Source organism: Malaya genurostris, chromosome 1 (assembly GCF_030247185.1).
Source record: "Malaya genurostris strain Urasoe2022 chromosome 1, Malgen_1.1, whole genome shotgun sequence".
In the NCBI taxonomy this organism is placed as follows: Eukaryota; Metazoa; Arthropoda; class Insecta; order Diptera; family Culicidae; genus Malaya; species Malaya genurostris.
Window position 1 is genome coordinate 156,349,372 of NC_080570.1, and position 25,359 is coordinate 156,374,730.

The 25,359-nt window shown below is 36.9% G+C and overlaps 1 protein-coding gene across 1 annotated transcript; it reads right to left on the reverse strand.

Annotated features, from left to right (window-relative positions):
* Window positions 1-12,133: 12,133 nt before the first annotated feature.
* On the reverse strand, window positions 12,134-14,711 carry LOC131426357 (zinc finger protein 260-like). Its single transcript, XM_058589027.1, has 2 exons — window positions 14,551-14,711; window positions 12,134-14,471 (listed from the first exon to the last, which is right to left on the reverse strand). The coding sequence occupies exons 1-2, from the start codon at window positions 14,655-14,657 to the stop codon at window positions 12,266-12,268; spliced, it is 2,313 nt and encodes a 770-aa protein (XP_058445010.1). The 5' UTR covers window positions 14,658-14,711; the 3' UTR covers window positions 12,134-12,265.
* Window positions 14,712-25,359: the final 10,648 nt, after the last annotated feature.

The following is a 25,359-nucleotide window of genomic DNA, read 5'->3' on the forward strand; positions in this document are numbered from 1 at the left end:
GCCAGGTGTGTCAAGTGATGGGATTTGTCAATTGACATACGAATTCGCAGTACTGTTTTGATTTCTCTCTTGTTTGCGTGTTCTATTTTGGCATATAGCCTCTGTGGAGCTGTATGTACTTGTTCGGTGTAAATTGTTTGCTACTTTCGCGGGGATTTCTCAAACATTAATACCAATCTCTTTTACGAAGTCGGCGATTTGGCGGTATTCATCATTTTTTTTATTTTTTAGGACATCAATGAGTTTGTTCTTTTTGGCCAGTATCGGATAACAACACCTGTGTCGATTGTATTTTGGACAGTTGTGAAGAATATGGATAATATTTTCTTGTACGTCACATTCGTCGCAGTTCTCTGTTTGTGTCAATTTCCATTTATATAGTCTGTCTTTGGTAGCTGTATGGAATGTTCTTAATCTCCCCATAGTGATTGTTTGTGTCGTGGACATTTTCATTGAAGAAAACCAAGGCCTAGTTTTTACTTTTTCCATTATTTGGAAGTGTTCTTTACCTTTATCTTGAGATAGATTAGTGTATTCTTTGTTCCATTCTTCTAGTAGTTCGTTTTTAAAGGTTGTCAGAGAATCGTCTAATGTTAAGGGATAATATTCTGTTTGGGTTTTTTTTATACCTAATTTAGCTGCGTTGTCAGCTCTGTCGTTACCTGTAATGGAGATGTGACTGGGTATCCATTGTATTATTATTTTTTGGAAGCTGTTGTTATTGGCTATGGTGTAAAATTGTTGTACTATATAGTTATCGTTTTTTTTGTCCAAGAGTGCCATGCAACTGCTCTGTGAGTCCGTTAGGATGACTATTTTGAATTGGTTTATACTGACTGCGTATTCTAAAGCTTCGATTATGGCTACCAGTTCAGCATTCATTATCGAGAAGTTTTTATTTAGTTTATAGCTGAAGGATATTCGGTTTTCCTCATCGTATATTCCGTATCCGACTCCGGTTTCACTTTTTGAGCCATCGGTGAATAATTTAAAGTATGTGAAATAGTTTTCTGCTATCAGTGTTTTTACTGTATGGTTTTGTAATGCAAGAGGGGTGTTTTTTTTACTTAATTTGGGGAGTTTGGGTATTATTTTTATTAAATTGTTATTCTGATTAGTGGTTATGCCTGTTGTATGTGTTTTTGATTGTAGAATATGAAAATTATTTATGGATGCTATTTTTTCCAAGTAGCTGATATATTTGGGAGTTTCGTCAGAGTTTATTAGACTCCATAGATGGTGTTTCAATGGGCTTATTTGATAGTATAATGTTTTTAGGATTTCTTTGTAGGCTAAATACTGTGCCCTATATATTATGGGGAATTCTCCAACTTCGGCATAGAGTATGTGATTTGGGGTCGATTGTAGGTAGCGGCATGATGTTCTAATTGCAAGGTTTTGCACTTTTTCTATTCTGACTAAATCGGTTCTACTGGCTTTTGCATAAACTGTTAGTCCGTAGTCTAGTTGTGAGCGTACAATGGAGTTACTAATTTTTTGTAGTGTTTCGGGATGGGCACCCCCTTTTTTCTTGCTTAACATCTTCAATATATTGATTTTTTTCTTAGCTATGTTTATAGTGTGTGTGATGTGTGATTTATAGTTTAATTTGTGGTCTATCCAAATTCCTAGGTGTTTGTGTATACATTTTATGTCTAGCGGCCTATTATTTATATGTATATTGATGTTATCCGGTACGTTGTTCCTAAACACCATTGTGGCGCATTTCTCCGTATTAGTTATCATTTGTAGTGTCTCTAGCTCTGTACATACGGTACTCAGTATCGTGTTCATCTTATTACTGGTGTTTGTAATTTCTGTTCCTTCGGCTATGACTGCGAAGTCATCCGCAAATTGTATGAGCGTACCATCTTCTGTAGTTTCGTGTAGTTTGGATGTGTAAATATTGAACAATACGGGGGAGATTGGGCAGCCTTGGGGTAATCCTGTATTTGTGATTCTAGTAATGTTCGAACCGTCATTAAGTGTTAGTTTGATTGTTCTTCTGCGTAGGTACAGGTATAACCAGTCCGTTATATGTGTTGGGAATTGTTTTTCTATCATGATTGTTAGTAGTTTAGAAATATCGACATTGTCAAATGCTTTCGTTAAATCTAAAAAGGTGACTATGATACAATTTTTGTTTGATTTTGCTTTTTCTATTCTGTGCACCAGATAATTAATACAGTTAATCGTTGAGGTTTTTGGTTTGAATCCGAATGAGTATAAAGAAAGAATGTTATTGGTATGGATGAAGTTGGTAATTTCTCGTTTTATTAGCGTATTTATAGTTTTCATAAATACTGGAATTAAGCAAATCGGCCTATATGAGCTAGGCGCGTTTTCATCTTTTTCTGGTTTGAGGATTGGTACTACTTTAATTGTAAGCCAGCTGGCGGGTATTTGTCGGCTGTTCAAAACTTGGTTAAGCATGTTTGCTATAGCTTCCTGCATGTTTATGTCTAACTGCTTTATGATGTGGTAGGAGATATTATCGTGACCCGGGGACGAATGGTCTTTTTTTGATTTTATTATGTTCATTAGATCTATTATCGATAAGTGCAACGGATTTGATGAGTTGTGTAGATCATATTTTATTTCGTTGGTTATGTTAGGAAAGTTTAGGTCCATAAATTTATCTGCAGGTTCTTTATTGTTTAACAATTTCAAGTTATTTTTTGATGGCCATCCACCGCTGATAAGTTTGACCTTTGCCCATAGTTGTTGAATGTTTAGGTCCGGAGTGAGTACGTCAGTAATTTCTTGGAAGGTTTTTCTTTTTACTTTTTTTATTTCCGTTTTTAATGTAGCTCTTGCTTTTTTGAAGACAATATAATTTTCTATAGTTAGGTTTTGGAGGTATTTTTTGAGTTTATATTGTTTATCGTCATACAGTTTTTGAATGTTGTTATTCCACCATTTTTTTGGGGAGAATTTTCTGCTAGGCTTGTATTTAGATTTTTCAATTTCATTAATAATTTTATCATTCAACTGTTCTGGACAGGTGATGTTTTTTAGCTCAATTGTATTAATGTTACTAATTGATTGTTTCTTATTTATTATGGTTGTATTGTAGGTAAATTTTTGTGCTTTTTTTAAAATTTTTAGTATAATTATTTTGTGGTCCCCGCAAATCTCATTGTCGAGTACTGACCATTCTGTTTGTGGTGCGATGCTAGATGAGACTATTGTTAAATCTATTGCCGAAGGGGATTTATTAGGGTGTTTTATCATTGTTGGTGATCCGTCATTTAATACGATCAAATTTCTATTTTCTATTAATTCGGTTATCAATTCTCCCCTTGCACAGGTTTTATTTGATAAATTCCACAAGGGATGGTGCGCGTTAAAGTCGCCCGACAGTATTATATCACATTGTTGTTGTTCTAGAAAATTTAACAGGTTGGTGAGTGGATTTTTTATTTGACTGTTGTTTATCGGACTCGGAGGAATGTAAATCGATACGAGCAAAAGTGGTTCAACTGTATTCGTGGTTTTGATGGCTATGGCTTCTACGGGTTGTGTATCCGGGATAGTAATTTTTTTATATGCTATTTCGTTTTTTGTCAAAATGGCTACTCCGCCATATCCGTTGTCTCTCGATTTTTTATTTAGGTTATAGCCGTTGATTTTGACCTTTTCTTCGGGTTTTAGCCAGATTTCTGACAATATGGCAATGTCAATGTTGTGTTGTTGTAATAATTTTGTGAGAAGTGAACGATTAGCAATAGGTCTAATGCTGTTTATATTGTTCTGTAGTATATTTAAATTTCTAACTAGGCCTATTGTTGATGGTTGTGTCTGATGGTTTTAGGATTTCTGGGTTTATTATTTCGTTCAACTGCTCGTTAATATCTGTTAGAATGTTTTTGGATGGGTTATTCGTGCATTCGTTATTTGAAATATTTTGTTTGATTTTTTCTTGGATGTCTTTAATTTTATTTATTAGCTTCGTCAGGTTGAGTTGTTTGACTATTTCTATTTTCAGTGTGTTTACTATTTGTGATAATTCTTCTTTCGTTATGTAGTTTGCTTCTTTTGGTTTAGATGGAGTTATGGTTATATTGGTAGTTGGTTGTTCTTGGTTATTTTTGTCATTTCCGGGATTTTGTGAGATTTTTGGAAAGTCTTGTAGGGATTGCAAACGTTGTTGTATCTGCGTTTGCTTAGGATACATTTTTTCTGCTTCTATAAAGGAGAGTTTATTAAATGCCATGGCTTTTCTGATGTTATCTTGTCTGGCTCTCTCACTACACTTAGCGTCGAATGCCTTATGCGTATCTTTGCAATGGAAACATAAAATATTCAATGATTTACAATCTTTCCCTTCATGGTCATCGAAGGAGCAGTTACAGCATCTGATTTTGTTTGATTTGCAAGCTTTCGAGACATGGCCGTATCGCAAACATTTATAACAGAATTTAAGTGGGAATATATATACGTCGACCTTCCTTGGTATATTGTACATTTTTATTTCTTGTGGTAGTTTTTCTCCTTCCGCATAAATTTTTACCGAATACGTGGGGGTAAGTGTTTTGTCAACTAGTTTCAAAATACGCTCAACTTTTGTTATCTTTATTGTGTTACATTCTAGGTTTTCCAGTAGTTCATTGTCTGTTAATGAAAGTGGTATATCCCTGATAACACCGATTGTTTCTTGATACATTTTTGGTACGTATATCTTGTATTTATATGTTTCTGTTAGTATTTTGGAATTTATTAGGTTTTCTGCATGTCTTGGGTTATTAAATGTTATTTTATAACGGTGGTTTCCCGCGAGTTTTAGTTCCTTGTATTGGGTGATTTTTATATTTTGGAGTAGCTTGGCTATTTCCATAATATGCAATCTCCATTTATCGTCAGTGGGCTCCATAATAAAAGTTTTGAATTTTTTGTTTTGAATCCATCCGTCCTCCATAGGACATTTAGCATCGGATTTTATTAGTCGAGGTTGTGCGTTAGTTTTATCTTTTTTTGTATTTGTGTTTGAAATGTTGGTGTTATTGTTAGCTTTTTCTGTGTTATTTATACTTTTATTTATGTCAGTGTTCGTGTGGCTCGAGATTGTATTTTTCGGGTCCGTATTGTCCAAGTTCTTTCGTCGTGTTTTGTCCTTCTTCATTTTCTTTTTTTCTGTGTTTTCTTCATCCGAAGATATGTTCATTTTTCTACGTATCGTTACAATGCTATGATCCGACTCATAGCCTGTGCCAAACTCTTTGTCCTCTTTGAGGTTATGTTCATTTTCCTCAATATCCATGCTAACCTACGAGTCTCTCTCGAGACCACGTGGTAGCCGATTTACGTACCTCGTTTGTAATTGAGATCAGATCAATGGAGTCCAATCCGTTCTTGATTTGACTATTTTTTCACAACTCCACAAATAGCTTACACCTCGTTCAACACGCTTTAGAGAATTCAAAAAAAAAAAAAGTGAGGTTATCGATGAAGAAAAAAAAACCGCGTTACGCGCACTGATACACCTGCAAATGGTTTTCCAACTGTTCTGGCCAAAGGCTCTAGAGCAGAGATGCCAGGTAAAAATTTCAAGAATGAAATTGCATGTTTTCATTGATTGATTTATTTGTTTTTATTCCACATCTATTCGTGTTCGACAAGTCGATTAATCGATTAATAGAACGGATGGATATCGATGCTTGAGCCCAAAGTATCGATTTTTAGGATAGATACACACAGAAAAATGGAGCTTGTTTGAAAGAACAAAACAGTTAGTAGATTTTTCAATTTGATGTTTGTTAATTTCTATCTAGAATATGATTGTTTCAAACCAATTTCCCCCTTCAACACCAACAAAAATCGCTGTTTGATGTGAATTAACATTTTGGTCTCACCCAGCGAAAAAAATTGCTGTTCCAGCTAATTTTATTGTTGAAATAAACTACCAATTTTTTGTTTATCAACAAAAGTTGAGTTGATTTTATTGGCAAAATCTTTGTTGATTCAATTCTAATTTATCCTTATGTTAATAAATAAATTGATTCCTTTCATCTATGATCTAATATGTATGATGATGCAACACAGTTTATTGTTGAAATGAACCGTGTCAGTGATATTTCTTATAAACCAGAAAAACTTTTTCAACTGTGAATAATCAAAATTATTCTTACGTGTTTCAAAAAGTGAAACTTCATCTGCTCATTTCTTTTTCGTGGAGCATTTCAACAATTCAAGCGTAAGTATATTGATAATCAGTAATATTAGAAACCTCATAATATTACATAACACGTTTTCTTTACAAAAAAATATTGTTACAGGATATCATTATTTTAACCGATCTGCAAGGGCATCGCGCCGTGATTGTGGTTTGGAAATAATTTTAATTTCATTCATGTAAGTAATTAGAATTGCTAAAACAAAAAAAATCGACAACAAATGCATCAAAAATAACCCTCCATTTTATTTTGAAAGAAATCATTTTACTCTCAACAACAAAAAAAAGGATTTTAAACATAAAACGAAATAATATTCATTCTAGGTTTATATTTTATCATTTGTTTCAACTGCCAAGTTTAAAAATTCTAAGCACTATAAAGATTACCTTCATTTAAACTTAGTTCATTGTAAACTGACTTTGCAAGTTAAATTTACTATAGAATTGTTTGTTAAGTAACTGACAGGAATGCACAAGCCAAATATTTGTTGTTTTTAACAAAATATTTATTGAAATAAACTAATTCAATGAGACAAATCAAACATCTAGTTTTGTAGTTTCCAGCAGCAATATTTGCTATATGAAACCAAATTTTCTGTTGTCACTATTTCAATAAAATAAATCGTTGCGAGAAACCAAAATTTTGTTACTTTTACAATATTTTTCTCTGCGTGTACATTGCAAATTGGTATCGCGTGGTATCGATTTTTCTATTGTCGATATGTATAACACTAGAGTGACTATAACCAGAGTGACGACAACTGTTCGTTTGGAATGACAGCTTTGTTCCAAACGCGCAAACGACCTGTCAAATACAGTGGAACACGCTTAAAAATAGTTACTCAAAAATGAGTAAGATCTCACTCATCTACAGAAAAAGTGGAACAACTCTAATTTAGAGTAACTCCAAAGTTACTCAAATTTGAGTTCTTCCACTGGAAACGATATTTGGGTAAAATCTACTCATTTACTGAGTAATACTTTATTTGTACATGTACCAAAAATAGAGTAACTATCACTCAAATTTTGAGTGAAATTTTATTTCACATATACCAAATTTGCAAAAAAATTGCTCCTTTTCTGAGTGTATTGTATTAAAATATTAAGTAATTGAACTCAATACTATATCAAGTGGTGGTTGCTTGGAGTAGTGTGTCAATCGCAAATTAACATACATGTCAGTTATGCTCAGGCACCAATCATACACTTATTCCTCAGGAATGACATTTGAGCATATTCGGTTTCATTCTAAAGCACAACACGGAGTTTATCATTCCGGTTTTTGCAGACACAACACCGTTTGTGTTGAGCGACTCGCCCTCGAAATACGCGATCTCACTAACAAAATATACAACCTGTTGTTACAAATGGTTATTACAACTTTTAGACTGATCTTGCGAATAGTAACAAAAAAAAACGAGTTAATGCGTTAAACTCAAATTTAGAGTAGGAGTTACTGAATATCATTGATGATAACTACTCAATTTTTGACGTTTCCATGTATCATTTGAAAATGAGTAACTAGTACTCAAACTTTGAGTAACTTTTTCTAAGCGTGAAAGCTAACGAAACTGCCAACATTGCGGATTAAACATTTTGGATTGTTGCCAACATTATGGATGATACGTCGTCCCGCATACGCATGGCTGCCAGATGGAAAAATATGGCTGGCAGACATTTTGGTGACCGACTGCCTTACCGTTGCCAGATATACAATTCAAACGATACAACCGTATCCATCAGGATTTTTTCACATTGAAATCTGACATTTTCAGCAAAGGTGAGAAGATAAAAATGCTCGGCTAACTTAGATACAGGCGACTTTGTTTTGTCAAATTGATATGGACAACCGTCACTGAATCAATTTTGGTAGCCGTCTGGTAGCCATGGCTGCCCAGGTAGCCAAAACGCTATGCGGGGTCACTCTGGTTATACACTGAAAGAATTTAGCGGCCGCAAGCTGAATGGTTTTTGCTTCATCCGATCCGATTTTCGCCCTGTGGAATAAACACCAACGTATCGGCTACAGTGTAGCCATATTTACATATTTTTTAATAAATTTATGCTAAGAAAAAGATATATATTAAATATAATTTTTAAAACGGTTTTTGATTTGAAATAAACATTAAAAATGTTTTGGTGAATGCATTTTTTTAATTATATATTAATTCTTAAAAACAATTAATTGAGCTTTGATGACAAAACAAGAAATATCTCATGTTGGACGCAAAATCGAATCCATTGTTGACGTATTACCGGATCATTTGGAAGCCGGAAAAAGTCAAGTTTGGATAGAAATGCTTAGTGCAACCACAGTGTGCAACACAACTGTTCATTCTACTTGTAAAACTAAACACACTTTCGAGTTAATAATTTAAATTAATTTAAAAAATCTTTTTTGGTTACACTTTAATTCACTAAAAAGAAAAACGGCTTGATGCTGATTATAATTACACAGTACTGCCACTATAAACATTTATTTCAAATGTGATTGAAAAAAAGTGAGACATTCTCTGAAAATTTCCATTTTCATTGGTGAGCTAAAATTATACATTTTAATAAACTTGTTTTCTGATTTTCTTTATACTTGGCATCATTGCTCGCTCAAAAAAATATACATTTTGTTGTTATGTGTCAACATCTATAATTTGCTGCAATAAAAGGAAGCAATTCTTTTTCATAAGCCGTACACATAACATTCATTTGGACTACGGGACACATGTAGTATGATACCGATTTATACTTATTATTCAATGCGCTATTAAAAGCCATGCGATAAATCGTTGTTCTGAATATACCATAAGATTATTATTTAAATAACATTTTTGAATTAAATAATATGAAATAACATTGTTGAAATCAATAGCGATAAATATACCGCGTGATGAAGCGATTATAATTGCAATATGAAAAATGTATAAGTTTCATTTAAAGAAATGGTTGTATTTGATGATAATATTGGGATTTTATGATATTTTTTAACAATGTTTTCGTTTTTAAAAATAGTCATTGGGCCGTATGAATAAAACGTAGCATGCTTGAATTTCGGTAGTAAATGCTACGTGTGGATCACGTTCCTGTCGAAACATGCTACAAACTGTAGTATTTACTACAAGTTTTCGGTAGGTAGCTCTAGAGGTTGCTACTCGTGTGTTTGCTGATAAAGTGAAGTACAGAAATTAAAAAGTGGAATTTTTACAGATGTAAGTACGTTTCTTGCTTTGTGCATGCTTATGCCAGCTTTTCCGGCTCTGTGTCGATACGGTATGCAATAAATGCTTCGAATGTTCGAACTTGTTTTTTATTCATACCAAACCGCGTTATACTCTGTGGACTTTGTTTTTGAGAAGATACTACAAACAACAGATTTCACTACATTTTATTCATACGACCCATTGTCTTTGAGAAATGAAGAGTTTGAATTTGAAACTCTTGTTCACCACTTCCGATATTTCTGTTACTGGAAAATGGTGACCAGTGTGTAGCCGTAGCAGGCTCATTTGATTATTAGCTTATTTGATCTACAGGGTAGAAGAACTAATTAGTTAAAAAACATTCGTCCTCCTTCAACTCTTCAAATCATACCATTTTTGAATGCGACGGTATACAGATCGTCACCCTTTACGATCGGATTTCATACTTGACCTGTAATAAATATTATTTACCAAACAGTATAGGTCAATGCATTGCTACTACTTACTCAAAATCTAATTCAGAATTCAAGTAAACCAAGAGAAACTGTCATTTGCACTTGGGACCTTTTCTAATGTTCATCGAGAATTATTTTATAAATGTCAAGAAATGCTAGCAAAATTTATTTTACTTATATAAATATGAAAATTTGAACCGCAGATTGTCGAAAAACAAATACGTTATTTCCAAATGTTATTCTATTTACGACGCCGTATTGGAACCAGAGAACCAAAACTTTTACTTATATTAGGTTTTTTACCGTCACTGCTAACCTCAATCGGATGAACACTTTATGACAGTCCAGCAGTACTGTTTGTAAACAAAATTTGCTTTTGTTTGTTTATTGACAAATTGGATCAGACCATTTACGGTCCGTATCGCCTAAATAAAGTTTTAAAACATTTGTTCACGATTGAATACGATTCGTTTTTGATATTTATCAAATAAAAGTGACTAGTTGCAAAGTGTAAAGATGATTGTTTTAGATGTGCTCTTCGATTTTTGTTTAAGCTTGTTTGTAAACAGTACCGCTGAACTGTCAAGGATGAATTTTTGTTCATTCGTGACGTCACGATAAAAAATTCAATTAGTTTTTGCACGATGACGACACAAATGAACTGCCGATGAATCAAGTTCATCTTTGACAGTTGCCGTGTACTTGTTTTGTTTTGCGACTGCAAGTTAAAAATTGAAAAAATGACGAAAAAGAGCCTGTTAAAAACGTATTCCACAGGGAAAATAACTAAAAAGATTGCCCTGTATGTGTTTCCAGCATCAAGGAGCGATTTATGTATGAATCTGTTGAGTGTGAGGCGTCTTACAATTTTTACATTCGAACGATGAACTTCTGATGAACTTTTAATCTGTAAACAAGTACACGTCGACTGTCAAAAAAAGTTCATTCTGTTCATTTTTGTGAGGTTATGTCATGTTCGTGCAAAACCTAATTAGGTTTTGCACGAACATGACATAACCTCACAAAAATGAACAGAATGAACTTTTTTTGACAGTCGACGTGTACTTGTTTACAGTTTAAAAGTTCATCAGAAGTTCATCGTTCGAATGTAAAAATTGCAAGTCGCCTCACACTCAACAGATTTATACATATATCGCTCCTTGATGCTGGAATCACATACAGGGCAATCTTTTTAGTTATTTTCACTGTGGAATACGTTTTTAACAGGCACTTTTTCGTCATTTTTTCAATTTTTAACTTGCAGTCGCAAAACAAAACAAGTACACGGCAACTGTCAAAGATGAACTTGATTCATCGGCAGTTCATTTGTGTCGTCATCGTGCAAAACCTAATTCTCGATGTATGGGAGCTGTCAAGTTGTCCATGGGGTGGTCACTGCTAACCCCAATAAAATGAACACATTTTGACAGTTCAGCAGTACTGTTTGTAAACATAGAATTTTTTGTTTGTCTGTGGACAAATTTTATGCGACCGTTTGGTCCATATCGTCTAAATAGGATTTTAAAACATTTGTTCACGATTGGATACGGTTTGCTTTTAAGATTTATTAAATGAAAGTCACTAGTCGCAAAGTGTAAAGATGATTGTTTGAGATGTGTTCTTCGATTTTTGTTTAAGCTTGTTTGTAAACAGTACCGCTGAACTGTCAAGGATGAATTCTTGTTCACACACGATAAAAAATCTAATATCGCTCCTTGGTGTTTTTAACAGGCACTTTTTCGTCATTTCTCAATTTTTAATTAAACTTTCATAAATTAATTAATTTTCATAAATCAAGGAGACTTTCGCAAAAAACCGCATTTATTTCAAGGCGATTGGTTGTAGTTCATATTTTTATCTATACATTCACCGTAAATACGGCATGCAAACGAAAAGTTGAAATATTTAAACTCTATTTTCAAGAGTGAAATCGAGCCATTCATTCTCTTGAAGAAAAGCTATTTTTTCTCTTCTTACAATACACCTTGACACCATGTACATCCAGGACAATTTTATGTATTATTGTATTTTCCCCGGTTTTAATCTCCACTTTATGTAGTTTTGACACTGTTCTATGTTCTGTATAAAGCTGCACACGGTGTAATCTGCAGGATCAAAAGCCCCATAATATTAATTCTTTATTTTCGTTCCTGTTTCTGATTTTGGGAGAGTTCTCTCGGACCGCCCCCCCCCCCCCCACTATTTCGATACGTACCGCAATTACATTTTATATAATCATATGAACATACGAGTAAGGTATGATTCAACCAATTCATCAATTAAAACAGCTACTTTTTATTTCAATCCAAACAATATATTTCAAGTTTGCTAGTATTATTAAAACACAATTGCGCTTCACCGTAATTGTTCAAATAAACACTTTAATACTACATAATTTGATCGTACACTACGTTAATGTATAATTTATGTGGTGTAAACTTTTCCTACGTGGTGCCATCGGACTCACGCTCGACTGTATGAATGCGTTTATGTATCTCCAAGCTATCCTTTCTAGTGTATCCTTTGCCGCACACATCACATTTATGCTGATAATCACCCGTGTGAGTGGACATGTGTTGGGTGAGCCAATAATTGGTGGTAAATTGTTTTTCGCACATCGTACATTTGTATAGCTTTTCGCCCGTGTGTCTCTGCATGTGTCTTACAAAAATATGTTCCTGCTTGAATTGTTTTTCACATACGGTGCACCTGAACGGTTTCTCAACTGAATGAATATTTTCGTGTCTCTTCAAATTAGATAGTTCATTGAAGCCTTTGTCACACACGGAACATTTATATCGACAATTTCCCGTGTGAATGGTACTGTGTTTGGTTAAACCATAATGAGTTGTAAAATCCTTTTCGCATATGGTGCATTTATACAGTCGATCGCCCGTATGACGTCGCATATGTCTGGTAAGGGTCTCTTCGAACTTGAATGCTTTGTCACATATGAGGCATCTAAAGTGTCTTTCTTTAATATGAATTAGTTCGTGTTTCTTCAAGCTTGAACAATCCATATAGCCTTTGCCGCACATTTCACAATTATATCGATAATTGCCCGTGTGAGTAGACATGTGCCCCGAAAGCGAGCGTTCATTGGAAAAGTCTCGTTCACACACAGTGCATTTGTACGGTCGCTCACCTGTATGAACACGTTCGTGTCGCTTCAAAAGTTTGCTATCAGTAAATCCTCTGCCACACACATCACACTTATAACAATAATCGCCCGTGTGGGAAATCGTATGTCTAGTTAAAGAAAATTTAGTGGTAAATTTTTTTTCACATATGTCGCATTTATACGATGCTTCGTTCTTATGAAGACGCATGTGTACCGTTAAATAGTCTTTTCTGGTAAAACCTTTGCTACATAATGTGCACTGAAAAGGTCGCTCGCAGGTGTGAAGGCGCATATGTAGGGTAAGATATAGTTTGCGTCGAAATCCTTTGTCACATACACTGCATGAGAACGGTAGTTCACTTGTATGAATACGTTCGTGTTCCTTCAAAAATCGACCGTCATTGAATCCTTTGCCGCATACATCACATTTGTAGCTATACTCGCCGGTGTGGATAAACGTATGTCTCGTTAATGTGTACTTAGTGGAAAATTTGTTTCCACATATTGTGCATTCATACGATGGATCGCTCTTATGAAGGCGCATGTGAACGGTTAAGCTGTACTTTCTTGTAAACCCTTTGCTACACACGGTGCATTGATAAGGTCTCTCGTCCGTGTGAAGCCGCAAGTGTACGGTAAGACTATCTTTGCGTCGGAAGCCCTTGTCGCATACGTTACATTTGAACGGGCGCTCACTTGTATGAATGAGTACGTGATTTTCGAAATTCGACCGGCCATAAAAGCCTTTGCCACATACATCACACTTATACTGATGCTCGTCCGTGTGAGTAAACATGTGTGATGTTAAGCCAAACCTACTGGAGAAATCTTTCTCACATACAGTGCATTTATACGGCCGCTCTCCCGTATGGATGTGTTCGTGCACTTTCAAGTGAGACTTGATCATGAATCCTTTGCCGCATACATCACATTTGTGTCTGTAATTACCAGTGTGTACTGGTAAGTGATTTGTAAGAGCAGTGCTAGTGGCAAAATCATTTCCGCAAGTGATGCATTTGAAAGGACGCTCGCCAGTATGAGTGCGCAAGTGTTGTGCCAGATTATTTTCAATATTAAACGTTTTGTCACAAAAGTTGCATTTGAACGGCCGTTTTCCTGTATGAATCCTCACGTGATTCTTCAATTTTGAATGTCGAATAAAACCCTTGCCACATACATCACACTGATAACGATAGTCACCGCTATGAATAGCCATGTGCTTTTTAACGCCACGATTGGAAGTGAAATCTTTACTGCATACAGTGCATTTGTACGGTCTTCCACCGGTATGAATATTTTTGTGATTCTGTAAAGTTGAATTTGGACTGAATCCTTTGTCGCAGACATCGCTAGTGTACGATCGGTTGTCCTCAGGTTTAGCGGTTCTGTCGAGATTTTCTGGGTCAGATTGTATAGGATGACTTTCGTATTGGTTTGTAAAATCAGTTGGAGAGGAAGATAACTCTTTCGAACTGTTTGATTCTTCCTGTTTTAGTACAATATCCGCTGATTGATTTGTTTCCATATCACTAAAAATTCACAAAACTTTAGAAATTGATACAATCTCTAGCACCTTCCTATAACTACGATATAGAATGCCTAACTCACCTTTGGATAGCTTCATTACAACTGCCATATTCGAACGCTTTTTGCTCTACGTCAAGTGGTTCGTATTTCGTTTCAATGTTGTCTTGCAAACTATTATTAAATTGCATATTTTCATTAGTTGATATATTTGTTTTTATTTAAAATCTATTCATGTTCGACAAATCGATTATTCGATGAATAGTTCGGATGAATATCGATAATGCTTTGTCACATATCAAAGTATCGATACTTGAGCGTAAAGTATCGATTTTTAAAGATCGATACTGTACCAATCCTAAGAATCGATACGGTATCAATGCTAAAAATCGATACTTGTATAAGCCTTTCCAACAGCTCACTGCAAATGAGATTGGTTTTTTTTTTTTTTTTTTTTTTCAAATAAAATTTTTATTAGGCTCATTTGCTTTAGCTTAACGTGGCCGATTGTCTTGTTGTTAGGGGGAGAGAAAGGGATGCCGTATTACGGGGCGGCATACTCCCCAGTTAGTAAGGGGACATAGGGAGGGTGGGACCTACACAGTATTGAATTGAAATTTGAATACATCATTGGTTTGTGGCATACATCTTTTAGACACATTTTGCGTTCGATGAATCTTCATGTTTTTCAGCTTGTAGCAATGAAGAGATTATTCTGGATTGGGATGCTTCGTTGGTGTGTTCTGACGTTGATGTGACGTTTTTGGGTAGCTTCCAGCAACTCAGTCAGTTCAAGGCAGGTGCATGCTCCGAAGCATCGTTTACACAGGCCATACTTCCAGCAACGTAAAGAAGAGTGCGGTAGAGCTGTAGACGAGAAAGAGATAGGGAGAGCACTAAATTTGAGCATTGATAGTTTTCAAGAAGTTATAGATGAGAGTCATATAAGGAAGATTTCGAGTTGCCAAGACGTCGCGGACTGGTACGAAGGGTGGTATACCTCGGGCCCGAAGGGAACCTATGAGTTGGGACCTGGCATCACAATACTCGACACATGTCCAAACAACATGTTCGATGTCATGATAACCCTCACCGCAAACGCAGACACCACTCTCAGCGAGCCCCACACGACGGAGATGCGCGCTGAACATATAATGATTAGACATGAGCCTTGACATTACACGAATAAAGTCTCGGCTCACGTCTAACCCCCGGAACCAAGCTTTCGTCGATACCTGTGGGACTATTGAGTGTAACCATCGTCCCAGAGTTCCACTATTCCATGTATTCTGCCAGCTGGCTAGAGTTTTCTGACGACAGCAACTGAAAAATTCATTGAAGCAGATTGGTCTTTCATAGATATCACCTTCTAGTGCGCCCACCTTGGCTAACGAGTCCGCCCTCTCATTGCCCCGTATGGAACAATGTGAGGGGACCCAAACCAAGGTAATCTGGTATGATTTTGCAGATAAAGCACTCAATTGTTCCCGTATTTTCCCCAGGAAATACGGTGAGTGCTTTCCAGGCTTCACTGAACGGAGAGCCTCAATGGAACTGAGACTGTCCGATACAATGAAGTAGTGATCTGTGGGCAGAGTGTCAATGATCTCAAGGGTATACTGAATTGCAGCTAGTTCTGCGACGTAAACTGAAGCTGGATCACTGAGTTTATAGGAAGCGGTGAAATTTACATTGAATATACCGAAGCCAGTGGACCCGTCTAGATATGATCCGTCAGTGTAAAACATTTTATTACAGTCGACTTCTTTAAATTTATTATTAAAAATTTTTGGGATCTCTTGAGGGCGTACAGGATCCGGGATTCCACGAATTTCCTCTTTCATGGATGTGTCGAAAAACACAGTAGAATTAGAAGTATCCACAAAATGAACACGATTGGGAACAAACGAAGAAGGATTTATATTCTGAGCCATGTAGTCAAAATACAAGGACATAAAACGGGTTTGTGAATTAAGCTCAACGAGCTTTTCAAAGTTTTCTATCACCATCGGATTCAAAATGTCGCATCGGATTAGCAGTCGATATGAGAGATCCCAGAACCTGTTTTTCAACGGTAAGACGCCCGCCAGCACTTCAAGACTCATCGTATGGGTTGATTGCATGCAACCCAAGGCAATACGTAAACAACGATACTGAATTCTTTCCAGTTTAATGAAATGAATATTCGTAGCGGAGCGGAAACAGAAACATCCATATTCCATTACTGACAATATCGTCGTTTTGTACAACCTGATCAGGTCTCCTGGGTGAGAGCCCCACCAAGTTCCGGTTATTGTACGAAGGAAATTGATTCTCTGTAGGCATTTTCGTTTCAAATACCTAATGTGACATCCCCAGGTACCTTTGGAATCGAACCAGACCCCGAGATATTTAAATGTGAAAACCTGAGCTATGGTTTCACCCCCTAGTTGAAGCTGTAATTGCGCAGGTTCTCGCTTCCTTGAAAATACAACCAGCTCAGTTTTCTCCGTAGAGAACTCGATACCCATTTGAAAAGCCCATGTCGACAAGTTGTCGAGGGTATCTTGCAATGGTCCTTGGAGATCGGCAGCTTTGGGTCCTATAATAGACACAACACTGTCGTCGGCAAGTTGTCTTAGCGTGCAAGATGTGTTGATACACTCATCAATGTTATTTACGTAAAAGTTGTATAAAAGGGGGCTTAAGCATGAGCCCTGAGGAAGACCCATGTAACTGAATCGCTTTGTCGTCAAATCACCATGCTCAAAATGCATGTGTTTCTCGGACAATAGATTATATAAAAAGTTGTTCAAAACTGGTGAAAGACCATGCTGATGCAACTTCTCAGATAGAACGTTAATGGAAACTGAATCGAATGCCCCCTTGATGTCGAGGAAAACTGATGCCATTTGTTCTTTACGAGCAAATGCCATTTGAATTTCTGTTGAGAGCAACGCTAGACAATCGTTCGTTCCTTTGCCCCTGCGGAACCCAAATTGTGTACCTGAAAGCAATCCATTTGTTTCGACCCAATTGTCTAGACGGAAGAGAATCATTTTCTCCAACAATTTCCGGATACAGGAAAGCATAGCAATCGGCCGATACGAATTGTGATCGGAGGCTGGTTTTCCAGGTTTTTGAATAGTAATAACTCTCACTTCTCTCCATTCGTGTGGGACAATATTACCCTCGAGGAACTTGTTGAATAAATTCAGCAAGCGCCTTTTGGCAGAGTCGGGCAGATTTTTCAACAAGTTGAATTTAATTCTGTCTAACCCCGGGGCTCTATTGTTACACGACAAGAGCGCAAGTGAGAACTCTACCATCGAAAACGGTGTTTCGTTTGTATTCAATGTCGCGACGCGGGATATCTTCTGTTCCGGAACAGAATCAGGACATACTTTCTTAGCGAAATCAAATATCCAGCGGTTAGAATATTCCTCGCTTTCGTTCGCGTGATTTCGATTGCGCATGCGACGGGCCGTATTCCAAAGAGTGCTCATTGCTGTTTCTCTCGTTAATCCGTCAACAAACCTTCGCCAGTAACCGCGTTTCTTGGCTTTAATCAGACTTTTCATTTGAAATTCTAACGCCGCGTATTTCCGATAATTATCTGGAGTTCCGTTCCTTCTAAACGAGATGAAGGCTGAAGCTTTTTTCGTTTTCAGCTCTGAGCACTCTTTGTCCCACCATGGGTTGGGAGAACGCATACTAGTTTGCGCGCTAGGTACTCGTTTCGTCTGAGCTTGAATTGCGGTGTCAAGAATCAAGCCAGCCAAAAATGTATACTCTTCCTCCGGAGGAAGCTCCTGTGATGTTTCTAGTTTCTCAGATATCGAGCTCGCGTAACGTTTCCAATCAATGTTTCGTGTGAAATCGTACGAAACATTGATTGTTTCCGATGGTCTTCCACGGTTGGTGATAGAAACTATGATCGGCAAGTGATCGCTACCGTGAGGATCACAGATTACCTTCCACTTGCAATCTAACTGTAGCGAAGTCGAGCAAAGGGATAAATCCAGCGCACTTGGTTGTGCTGGCGGTCTAGGGTTCCGTGTCATTTCTCCCGTGTTTAGAATTGTCAAATTGAAGTTGTCACACAGATCTTGGATTAACGAAGAACGATTATCATCATATAAGCAGCCCCATCCTGTACCATGCGAGTTAAAGTCCCCTAAAACCAGCCGCGGTGAAGGAAGAAGTTCTATGATGTCTGCAAGCCGACGATGCCCTATCGAGACTCTGGGAGGAATGTAGATAGAAGCTATACATAGATCTTTGCCTTTAATATTAATTTGGCAAGCAACAACTTCAATTCCCGGTGTCGAGGGGAGGTTAATACGATAAAATGAATAGCACTTTTTAATCCCTAAAAGTACCCCTCCATAAGAGTCTTCTCGGTCCAGGCGGATTATGTTAAAATTATGGAAGTCGAGGTTGATGTTAAAAGTAAGCCAAGTTTCACTCAAGGAGAATACATCGCAATTATGAGTATGTATTAAGTGTTTGAAAGAATCAAGTTTTGGGATGATACTTCTGCAATTCCACTGAAGCACAATGATCATATCTTCGATTCTCAGTGGTAAATTATCCATCAAAAGATACGATCGCTGCAAGGAGGGGCCATTGTTCAGTCAACTGTTTTAAAAATGTCCTTACTGTTGGCAGTAGAGCAGTTAGGAAGCTTTTCAGAGGATCAGTAATATTGAAGGCTGTTAATATCCAGTCCACGATATCAGAAAATTTCAATAATCCAGCGTTTGTTGGATTTTCTGGTTGTGCTTTGGGGTCATTCGGGTTTTTTGATGCCCCAGGAAGTGCTGGGTACTCCTTATCATCCCTAAGTTTTTTGAACCCAGGAGGTGTTTGCTTCGGTTTTGAGTCAGCACTTTTTGTTTCCGTTTGGTTCTTTTGTGACGAAGAGGACAGTCTGAGGCCTTTACGAGGAAGCTTGGGAGAAGCCAGATTTTGTCTTTTCCTGCTTCCTTCAACCTGTGTGTAGGAAAGTCCTTCGCCTGGGTCGTCAGAGGTATCCTCTTCAACTGGCAAGATTGCAAACGGGTTCTCAGGGGTCGATGGAGTGGTTCTTTTTAAGATTTCCGCATAAGAACGTTTGGAACGTTCTTTCACGGATCGCTTCAATTTCTCCGCACGCTGTATGTACGTAGGGCACACCGAAAGATCATGAGGATTCTCCCCGCAGTAGCAACACTTTTCCACTGCTCTTCTGCAGAGATCGTCCTCATGGGCCTCTCCGCATTTGCCGCATCGCAGTTTGTTGCAACAATAGGTTGCCGTATGACCTAGCTGTTTGCAGCTTGTACAATGCATTACCCGCGGTACATACAGCCGAACAGGTAGACGAACTCCACTCACTACCAAATAATTTGGAAGTGCAGATCCGGCAAAAGTCACGCGAAATGAGTCCGATTGGTAAAATTTACCATCTATCGATTTGGAGTGCAATTGCTTGCACTCCAAAATTTTCACTGGTTGAAGGTCGGGGTTTTTGAAACGGCCTACCCCGTCCTTCATCAGATCTTCGATTGTCAGACTTTCGTCACGGACCACACCGTCGATCTCCACCACATGAGACGGGACGTACACGCGGTACTCCTTCGTGAACAACTCGCTGGTAGCAATCGCGTTTGCTTGCTTCAGGTCGGACACAACAACGCGTAACTTGTTTGGCGAAACCTTATCTATTGTTTTTATTGCCGAGTAATGTTTTTCCAGGTCCCGAGCAATATTTAAAACTCTGAGAGACTTTAATTTGGGCCGGAAGTATACCACCCACGGACCCCCCGAGCCATCGTCTTGGTAAACTTTTTGGCGGGCAGGCAATATCTTAGAGGGAGATGGAGGCATCGGAGAGGGAGATGGCATCGGAGAGGGAGATGGTATCGGAGGGGGAGATGGTATAGGAGGGGTAGATGGCATCTCGGAAGCAAACTCAGCCTCTAAATGTTCTTCGTTCATTCGTTCAGCTTCGCCCTCCTCCGAGACACCCCCACTGTCATCAATATTCATATTTAAAGTGCGGGAGTAAAGAAGTCTCCCGCACTTGAAATGAGAAAGAAAGAAATAAAATGAAAAGAAAATATATGAATAGTAAAAGTTGAAAGAAAAAGTTTGAGAAAATACTTAACAGTATGTCACGGTAAGCTGTTAGGTGAGTTGCTCCTTCACTCCTTCGTTGTGCTTCAGCGTGACCTTGACTCAGGATTTGGCTGCTGCGATGCGGGTAGCAAACAATAGAAATAACTGCTGCCCGAGGATAGCACAATAGCGTCTACTGTTGATACCGATACAAAACCGGTGCACAGACAGAACTCACTTGCGGGGATGCTACTTTTTATCACTTTTATTTAATGCCTATACTACAGCCTCTGCTGTGATAGGCACCTTCGTCTTACCGATGTCGATTGTTAAAAAAACGCGTGTGCTCACTTCGAACATTCGGTTACGAATGATTGAGATTGGTTTGTTTTCATTGGCATATTGTCGCAAAACTGAAATGTAGAGGCGCTGCTTGTTTAGAGATGATACTTTCAGCAAGAGCTGTCAAATCGGAAAGAAAATTTCTAATTACTCCACCTTTTCAACGATTTCTTTTGAAAACGGGCAAATTCATTCGAAAAATCATTGTAGAAGTTGAAGAAAAAGTTTTTACTCTGAGGTGGTAATGTTGATCTTAGTTCATTGTGCGAAATCTATCGTTTATTCAGAATAGATCATTAAACTTGGTTTGATACCATTTTTCGAATGCCTGGAAATAACAAATAAAGTATCCAGAATAAATAGTACTCGATTGCTATACATTCTAGTACTCGAGAAATCAACATTACACTGGTTTCTGTTTAAAAAATGTTGATCCGAAAAAACCTACCTTACCCAATTTCACAAATTTCTGAAGATTTTCCATGTTTAATCGTAGTTTACACTAAAAAAAGTAGTAGTAATCACTTTGAAATCGATTTTCTTCAACTCCGAGTGTACTTTTATTGCTGATATCTATTTGTACTATTGAATAAACGATAAAAATGTTGCAAATCACTACTGCCGATATGAAAATTTCCGAAAGAATCCTCCTTTTCTTGGTTCCATTTTTCATTGGCAGGTGTCGCTACCGGTAAATCAGCTTTGCGAAAATTTGTCAATATAGGAAACCATGGAAATCAGTAGCAATCGTCATGAAAACCTTAAGATTCACCAGTATGATTTATGAAATCTATAAGTAGGTCAATGAATTTTTTTCCTGAAGATCATAAGATTGGGCCGTATGAATAAAATGTAGTAAAGTCTGTTGTTTGTAGTATCTTCTCAAAAACAAAGTCCACAGAGTACAACGCGGTTTGGTATGAATAAAAAACAAGCTCGAACATGTAGTTAATGCTACTTCCGAATTTAAGCATTTACTGCATACCGTATCGACACAGAGCCGGAAAAGCTGACATATGCATGCACAAAGCAAAAAACGTACTTACATCTGTAAAAATGCCACTCTCTGTACTTCACTTTATCAGCAAACACTCGAGTAGCGACCTCTAGAGCTACCTACCGAAAACTTATAGTAAATACTACAGTTTGTAGCATGTTTTGACAGGAACGTGATCCACACGTACACTCGAAATAAACATCACTTAGTATTCAAATGCAAAAACATATGATTATTTTCCATAATACTTTGCACATAAAAGTTAATTTTCCCATATATGACAGTCATGTGTCCCACATAATGAAAATCAATGTTGGCAACACGTATGTTTTATGTGAATTTCACGTACCTATTATTAGTATATCACATGTGTCTTATATGAAATCCATATATTATTTATCGGTATTTCATTTAACTTCTATATATTTTTCCAATGGTAATCAAATACTTTTCTATTGATTTATTGGCAGTATGACTGATGTTTATTGAATGAAAATGATTTTACGTTTCCTTCATATATTTAAAATGAATTTACTAATTTTTATAATAACGAATATGTAAGCTAAATTGATACTTATAATAACTGGCACATTGTAGCGTCCATATAAAAGTAGAATTCCGTTGCCTACATGAAACGAAAAAGTCGCTGTTGTCCGACAGTATTGTTCGCAGTTGAACTATATAGCATTCTAAAAAATGTTAAATTTAATTATTTTTAGAATTATTTTTTGATAGCTCGTATAAACTTACATAAAAGACCAAACAAACAATTTCGAATCCTAAGCCAGCGAGCACTCTCTTATTCGTTACTTACTGCCATTTTTATTTCAAATTTATATTTGCTTTACACATGAAATCTACCTACGTGCTTCACGCATAAGGTGTAAGTGCTGTACACTTAAAAGTTATCGAGATTTCAATTAAATATTATAAACTATCATATAAATGTTACACGATGCATATGAATATAATGTGGTGGGCTTTTTTCAATAAGTATGTGATTTTTCATGTAAATCCAATGGGAGATTTTGGCTCAGTGTGGGAAACTTGTATCGAAATATCATAAGTGTTTCTTATAGATTTCAATAATTTTTTTGCGTCTGTGTATTTTTTTAGGAGAAATTACTCATTGTCGAGCTTTTCTATAAGCTACCCAAAATTAAGTCGTTATCTACTCAAACGTTGACTTGATCGTAGAAATTGGGTAGCGTGCTTTGCCATTGCATAACACTGACAAAGACATCATATTAACAAGATATTAACCCCGATTCTGGATTTCATTCGAATCGGATTGTTTCGATCGAATACGAAATTTTACATTCTGTAGCTCGATTGAGTGCGAGTTTTCTATACAAAAGCATCACTCGATCGAATTACAGAATGCAAATTTTTACATTCGTTCGACAAAATCCGAATCGATTGAAATGCAGAATAGGGGTGATTCATCTCTCACATTTTAGCGGCTCTTGCGGTGATTTATCTCTCACATTTTAGCGGCACGAATCATTAGCGGCTCATGCACGATCATTAAAAGTGTCATTACTAAGTAAAGACACTTCTGTTCAAACGCTCGTCATTACTGCATTACTGTACATCATTACTTTTTAGTATTACACGTTCATTATTAATGATGAGTATTTGTAACTATACTCCATCACGGGGCATGTAACCAGAATAACTTTCCCTCAGCAATTAAAGAATATTAGCAATATTCTTTATCTTCGTTTAGCTGAAAATAAATTTAATTTGCCATTGAAACGTTAAAGTTAATGAAACATTAATAATTTAAATCTACATTTTGTCATTTCCAGATTTTTTTTTCACGTATAGGGCAACAGAAGTATTTTGGCCACTTCATATATTTTGGCCCACTTAACAAACTTTATGGATTTATTCGATGTTAAGTAACCCATTTTGTATCCATTTGAAGCTTATCACATTAAATTACCTATTGCGGAAGAGTTCTTCAAAGATATTACAACGTTTGGTGGATATTTTTACGAAGTGGGCCAAAATAAAATCAATCCTAAAGTGGGTCAAAATACTTCTGTTACCCTAGTTCTGAAGAGAATTTTTACTTCATGGTTGTCAATTTTCTCATCTAATACAGCTGACGATATTCAACACTTCCATAAAAAAATAAGAAGAAGAAATAATGTTGGTAATGATGGAAAATCCTGAACTCGTAGACCTTACACGATCATTAAAAGTGTCATTACGTTTTAGTAATGACACTTTTAATGATCGTGTAAGGCCGCTATTGGCAACATCTTTTTTTGAGAGCATGGCGCCCTCAGGCGAGTCCGCATCGATTCTCGTACAGTAGAAGTAGGGGAGAGAAATGTCAAATTCGTGCGCGCCAAAATAGCAGTACCGCGCACCCGCATACAATTGACATGATATGTTTAATGTGATGCCGTGCGATGGCGTTGTTGAACTGAAGGTTGATTTCGCTCCAAGCTGACAGGGTCTGGTTACAGGTAATTCTGTATAAATGGCAACTCTGTTGGTAAATGAAAAAAAAAACACAGTCTTGATGACAGACAGGATGTTTTTGATAGGGTAACGTGGCGACATCATGACATATGCGTGTACTGTCCCAACTAAAGGAATATTCGAAATGACCGTTAAAATGATTGAAGAATCTAATTTGAGTGTCCTGTCTGTTAGTCTGGCGTTATACCTCCCAATCCTAAAAATAATTGGAGTTTTTCGTTGCCACATTTGTGCAACCTTCGTTCCAGGATACGTGAGTAAGTTTGAATAACATTTTCAACTTTTTTATGGAAAAACAACAAAATGTAAATAGGAGAATTGAGAAAATATTTTAAAAAAAGTTGCATTGTTTTTAATTTACACGCAATTTTGATTAAAATAAAGAATTCTTTAGGTAATTCGAATGATATTGTGTAATATTTACTCGCTCGAGCTAAATTTCCCATTTATAGCACTGAGTAAATGTTACTCAGAATTTGACAACTACCATATTTACTAAAAAGTGAGTAAGCAAGCTTTACTCACTATAGAGTAGTTCCACTTTAAAACGTTTTAAAAATGGTGATTTCGACGTCGAAAACAAACATGGTGGTGGAAGAGAAAAACCCTTCAAAGATGAACAACTAGAAGTATTACTTGATGAGGATTCGTGCCAAGCCCTAGAAGAGCATGCCGAATCGTTGGGAGTGAGTCGGCAAGCCATTTCAAAACGTCTCAAGACCCTGGGCATGATTCAGAAAGAAGGAAACTGGGTGCCGTACGAGTTGAAACCGAGGGATATCGAGCGCCGTCTATTTGTATGTGAGCAACTGCTTCAAAGACAAAATCGTAAGGGGTTTTTACATCGAATCGTACCGGTGTTGAAAAGTGGGTTCGATACGATAATCCTAAACGCAGAAAATCATGGGGAAAGTCCGGGCATGCTACTCCGTCGAAGGTAAAACCGAATATTCACGGCGCCTAGGTTATGATTTGTT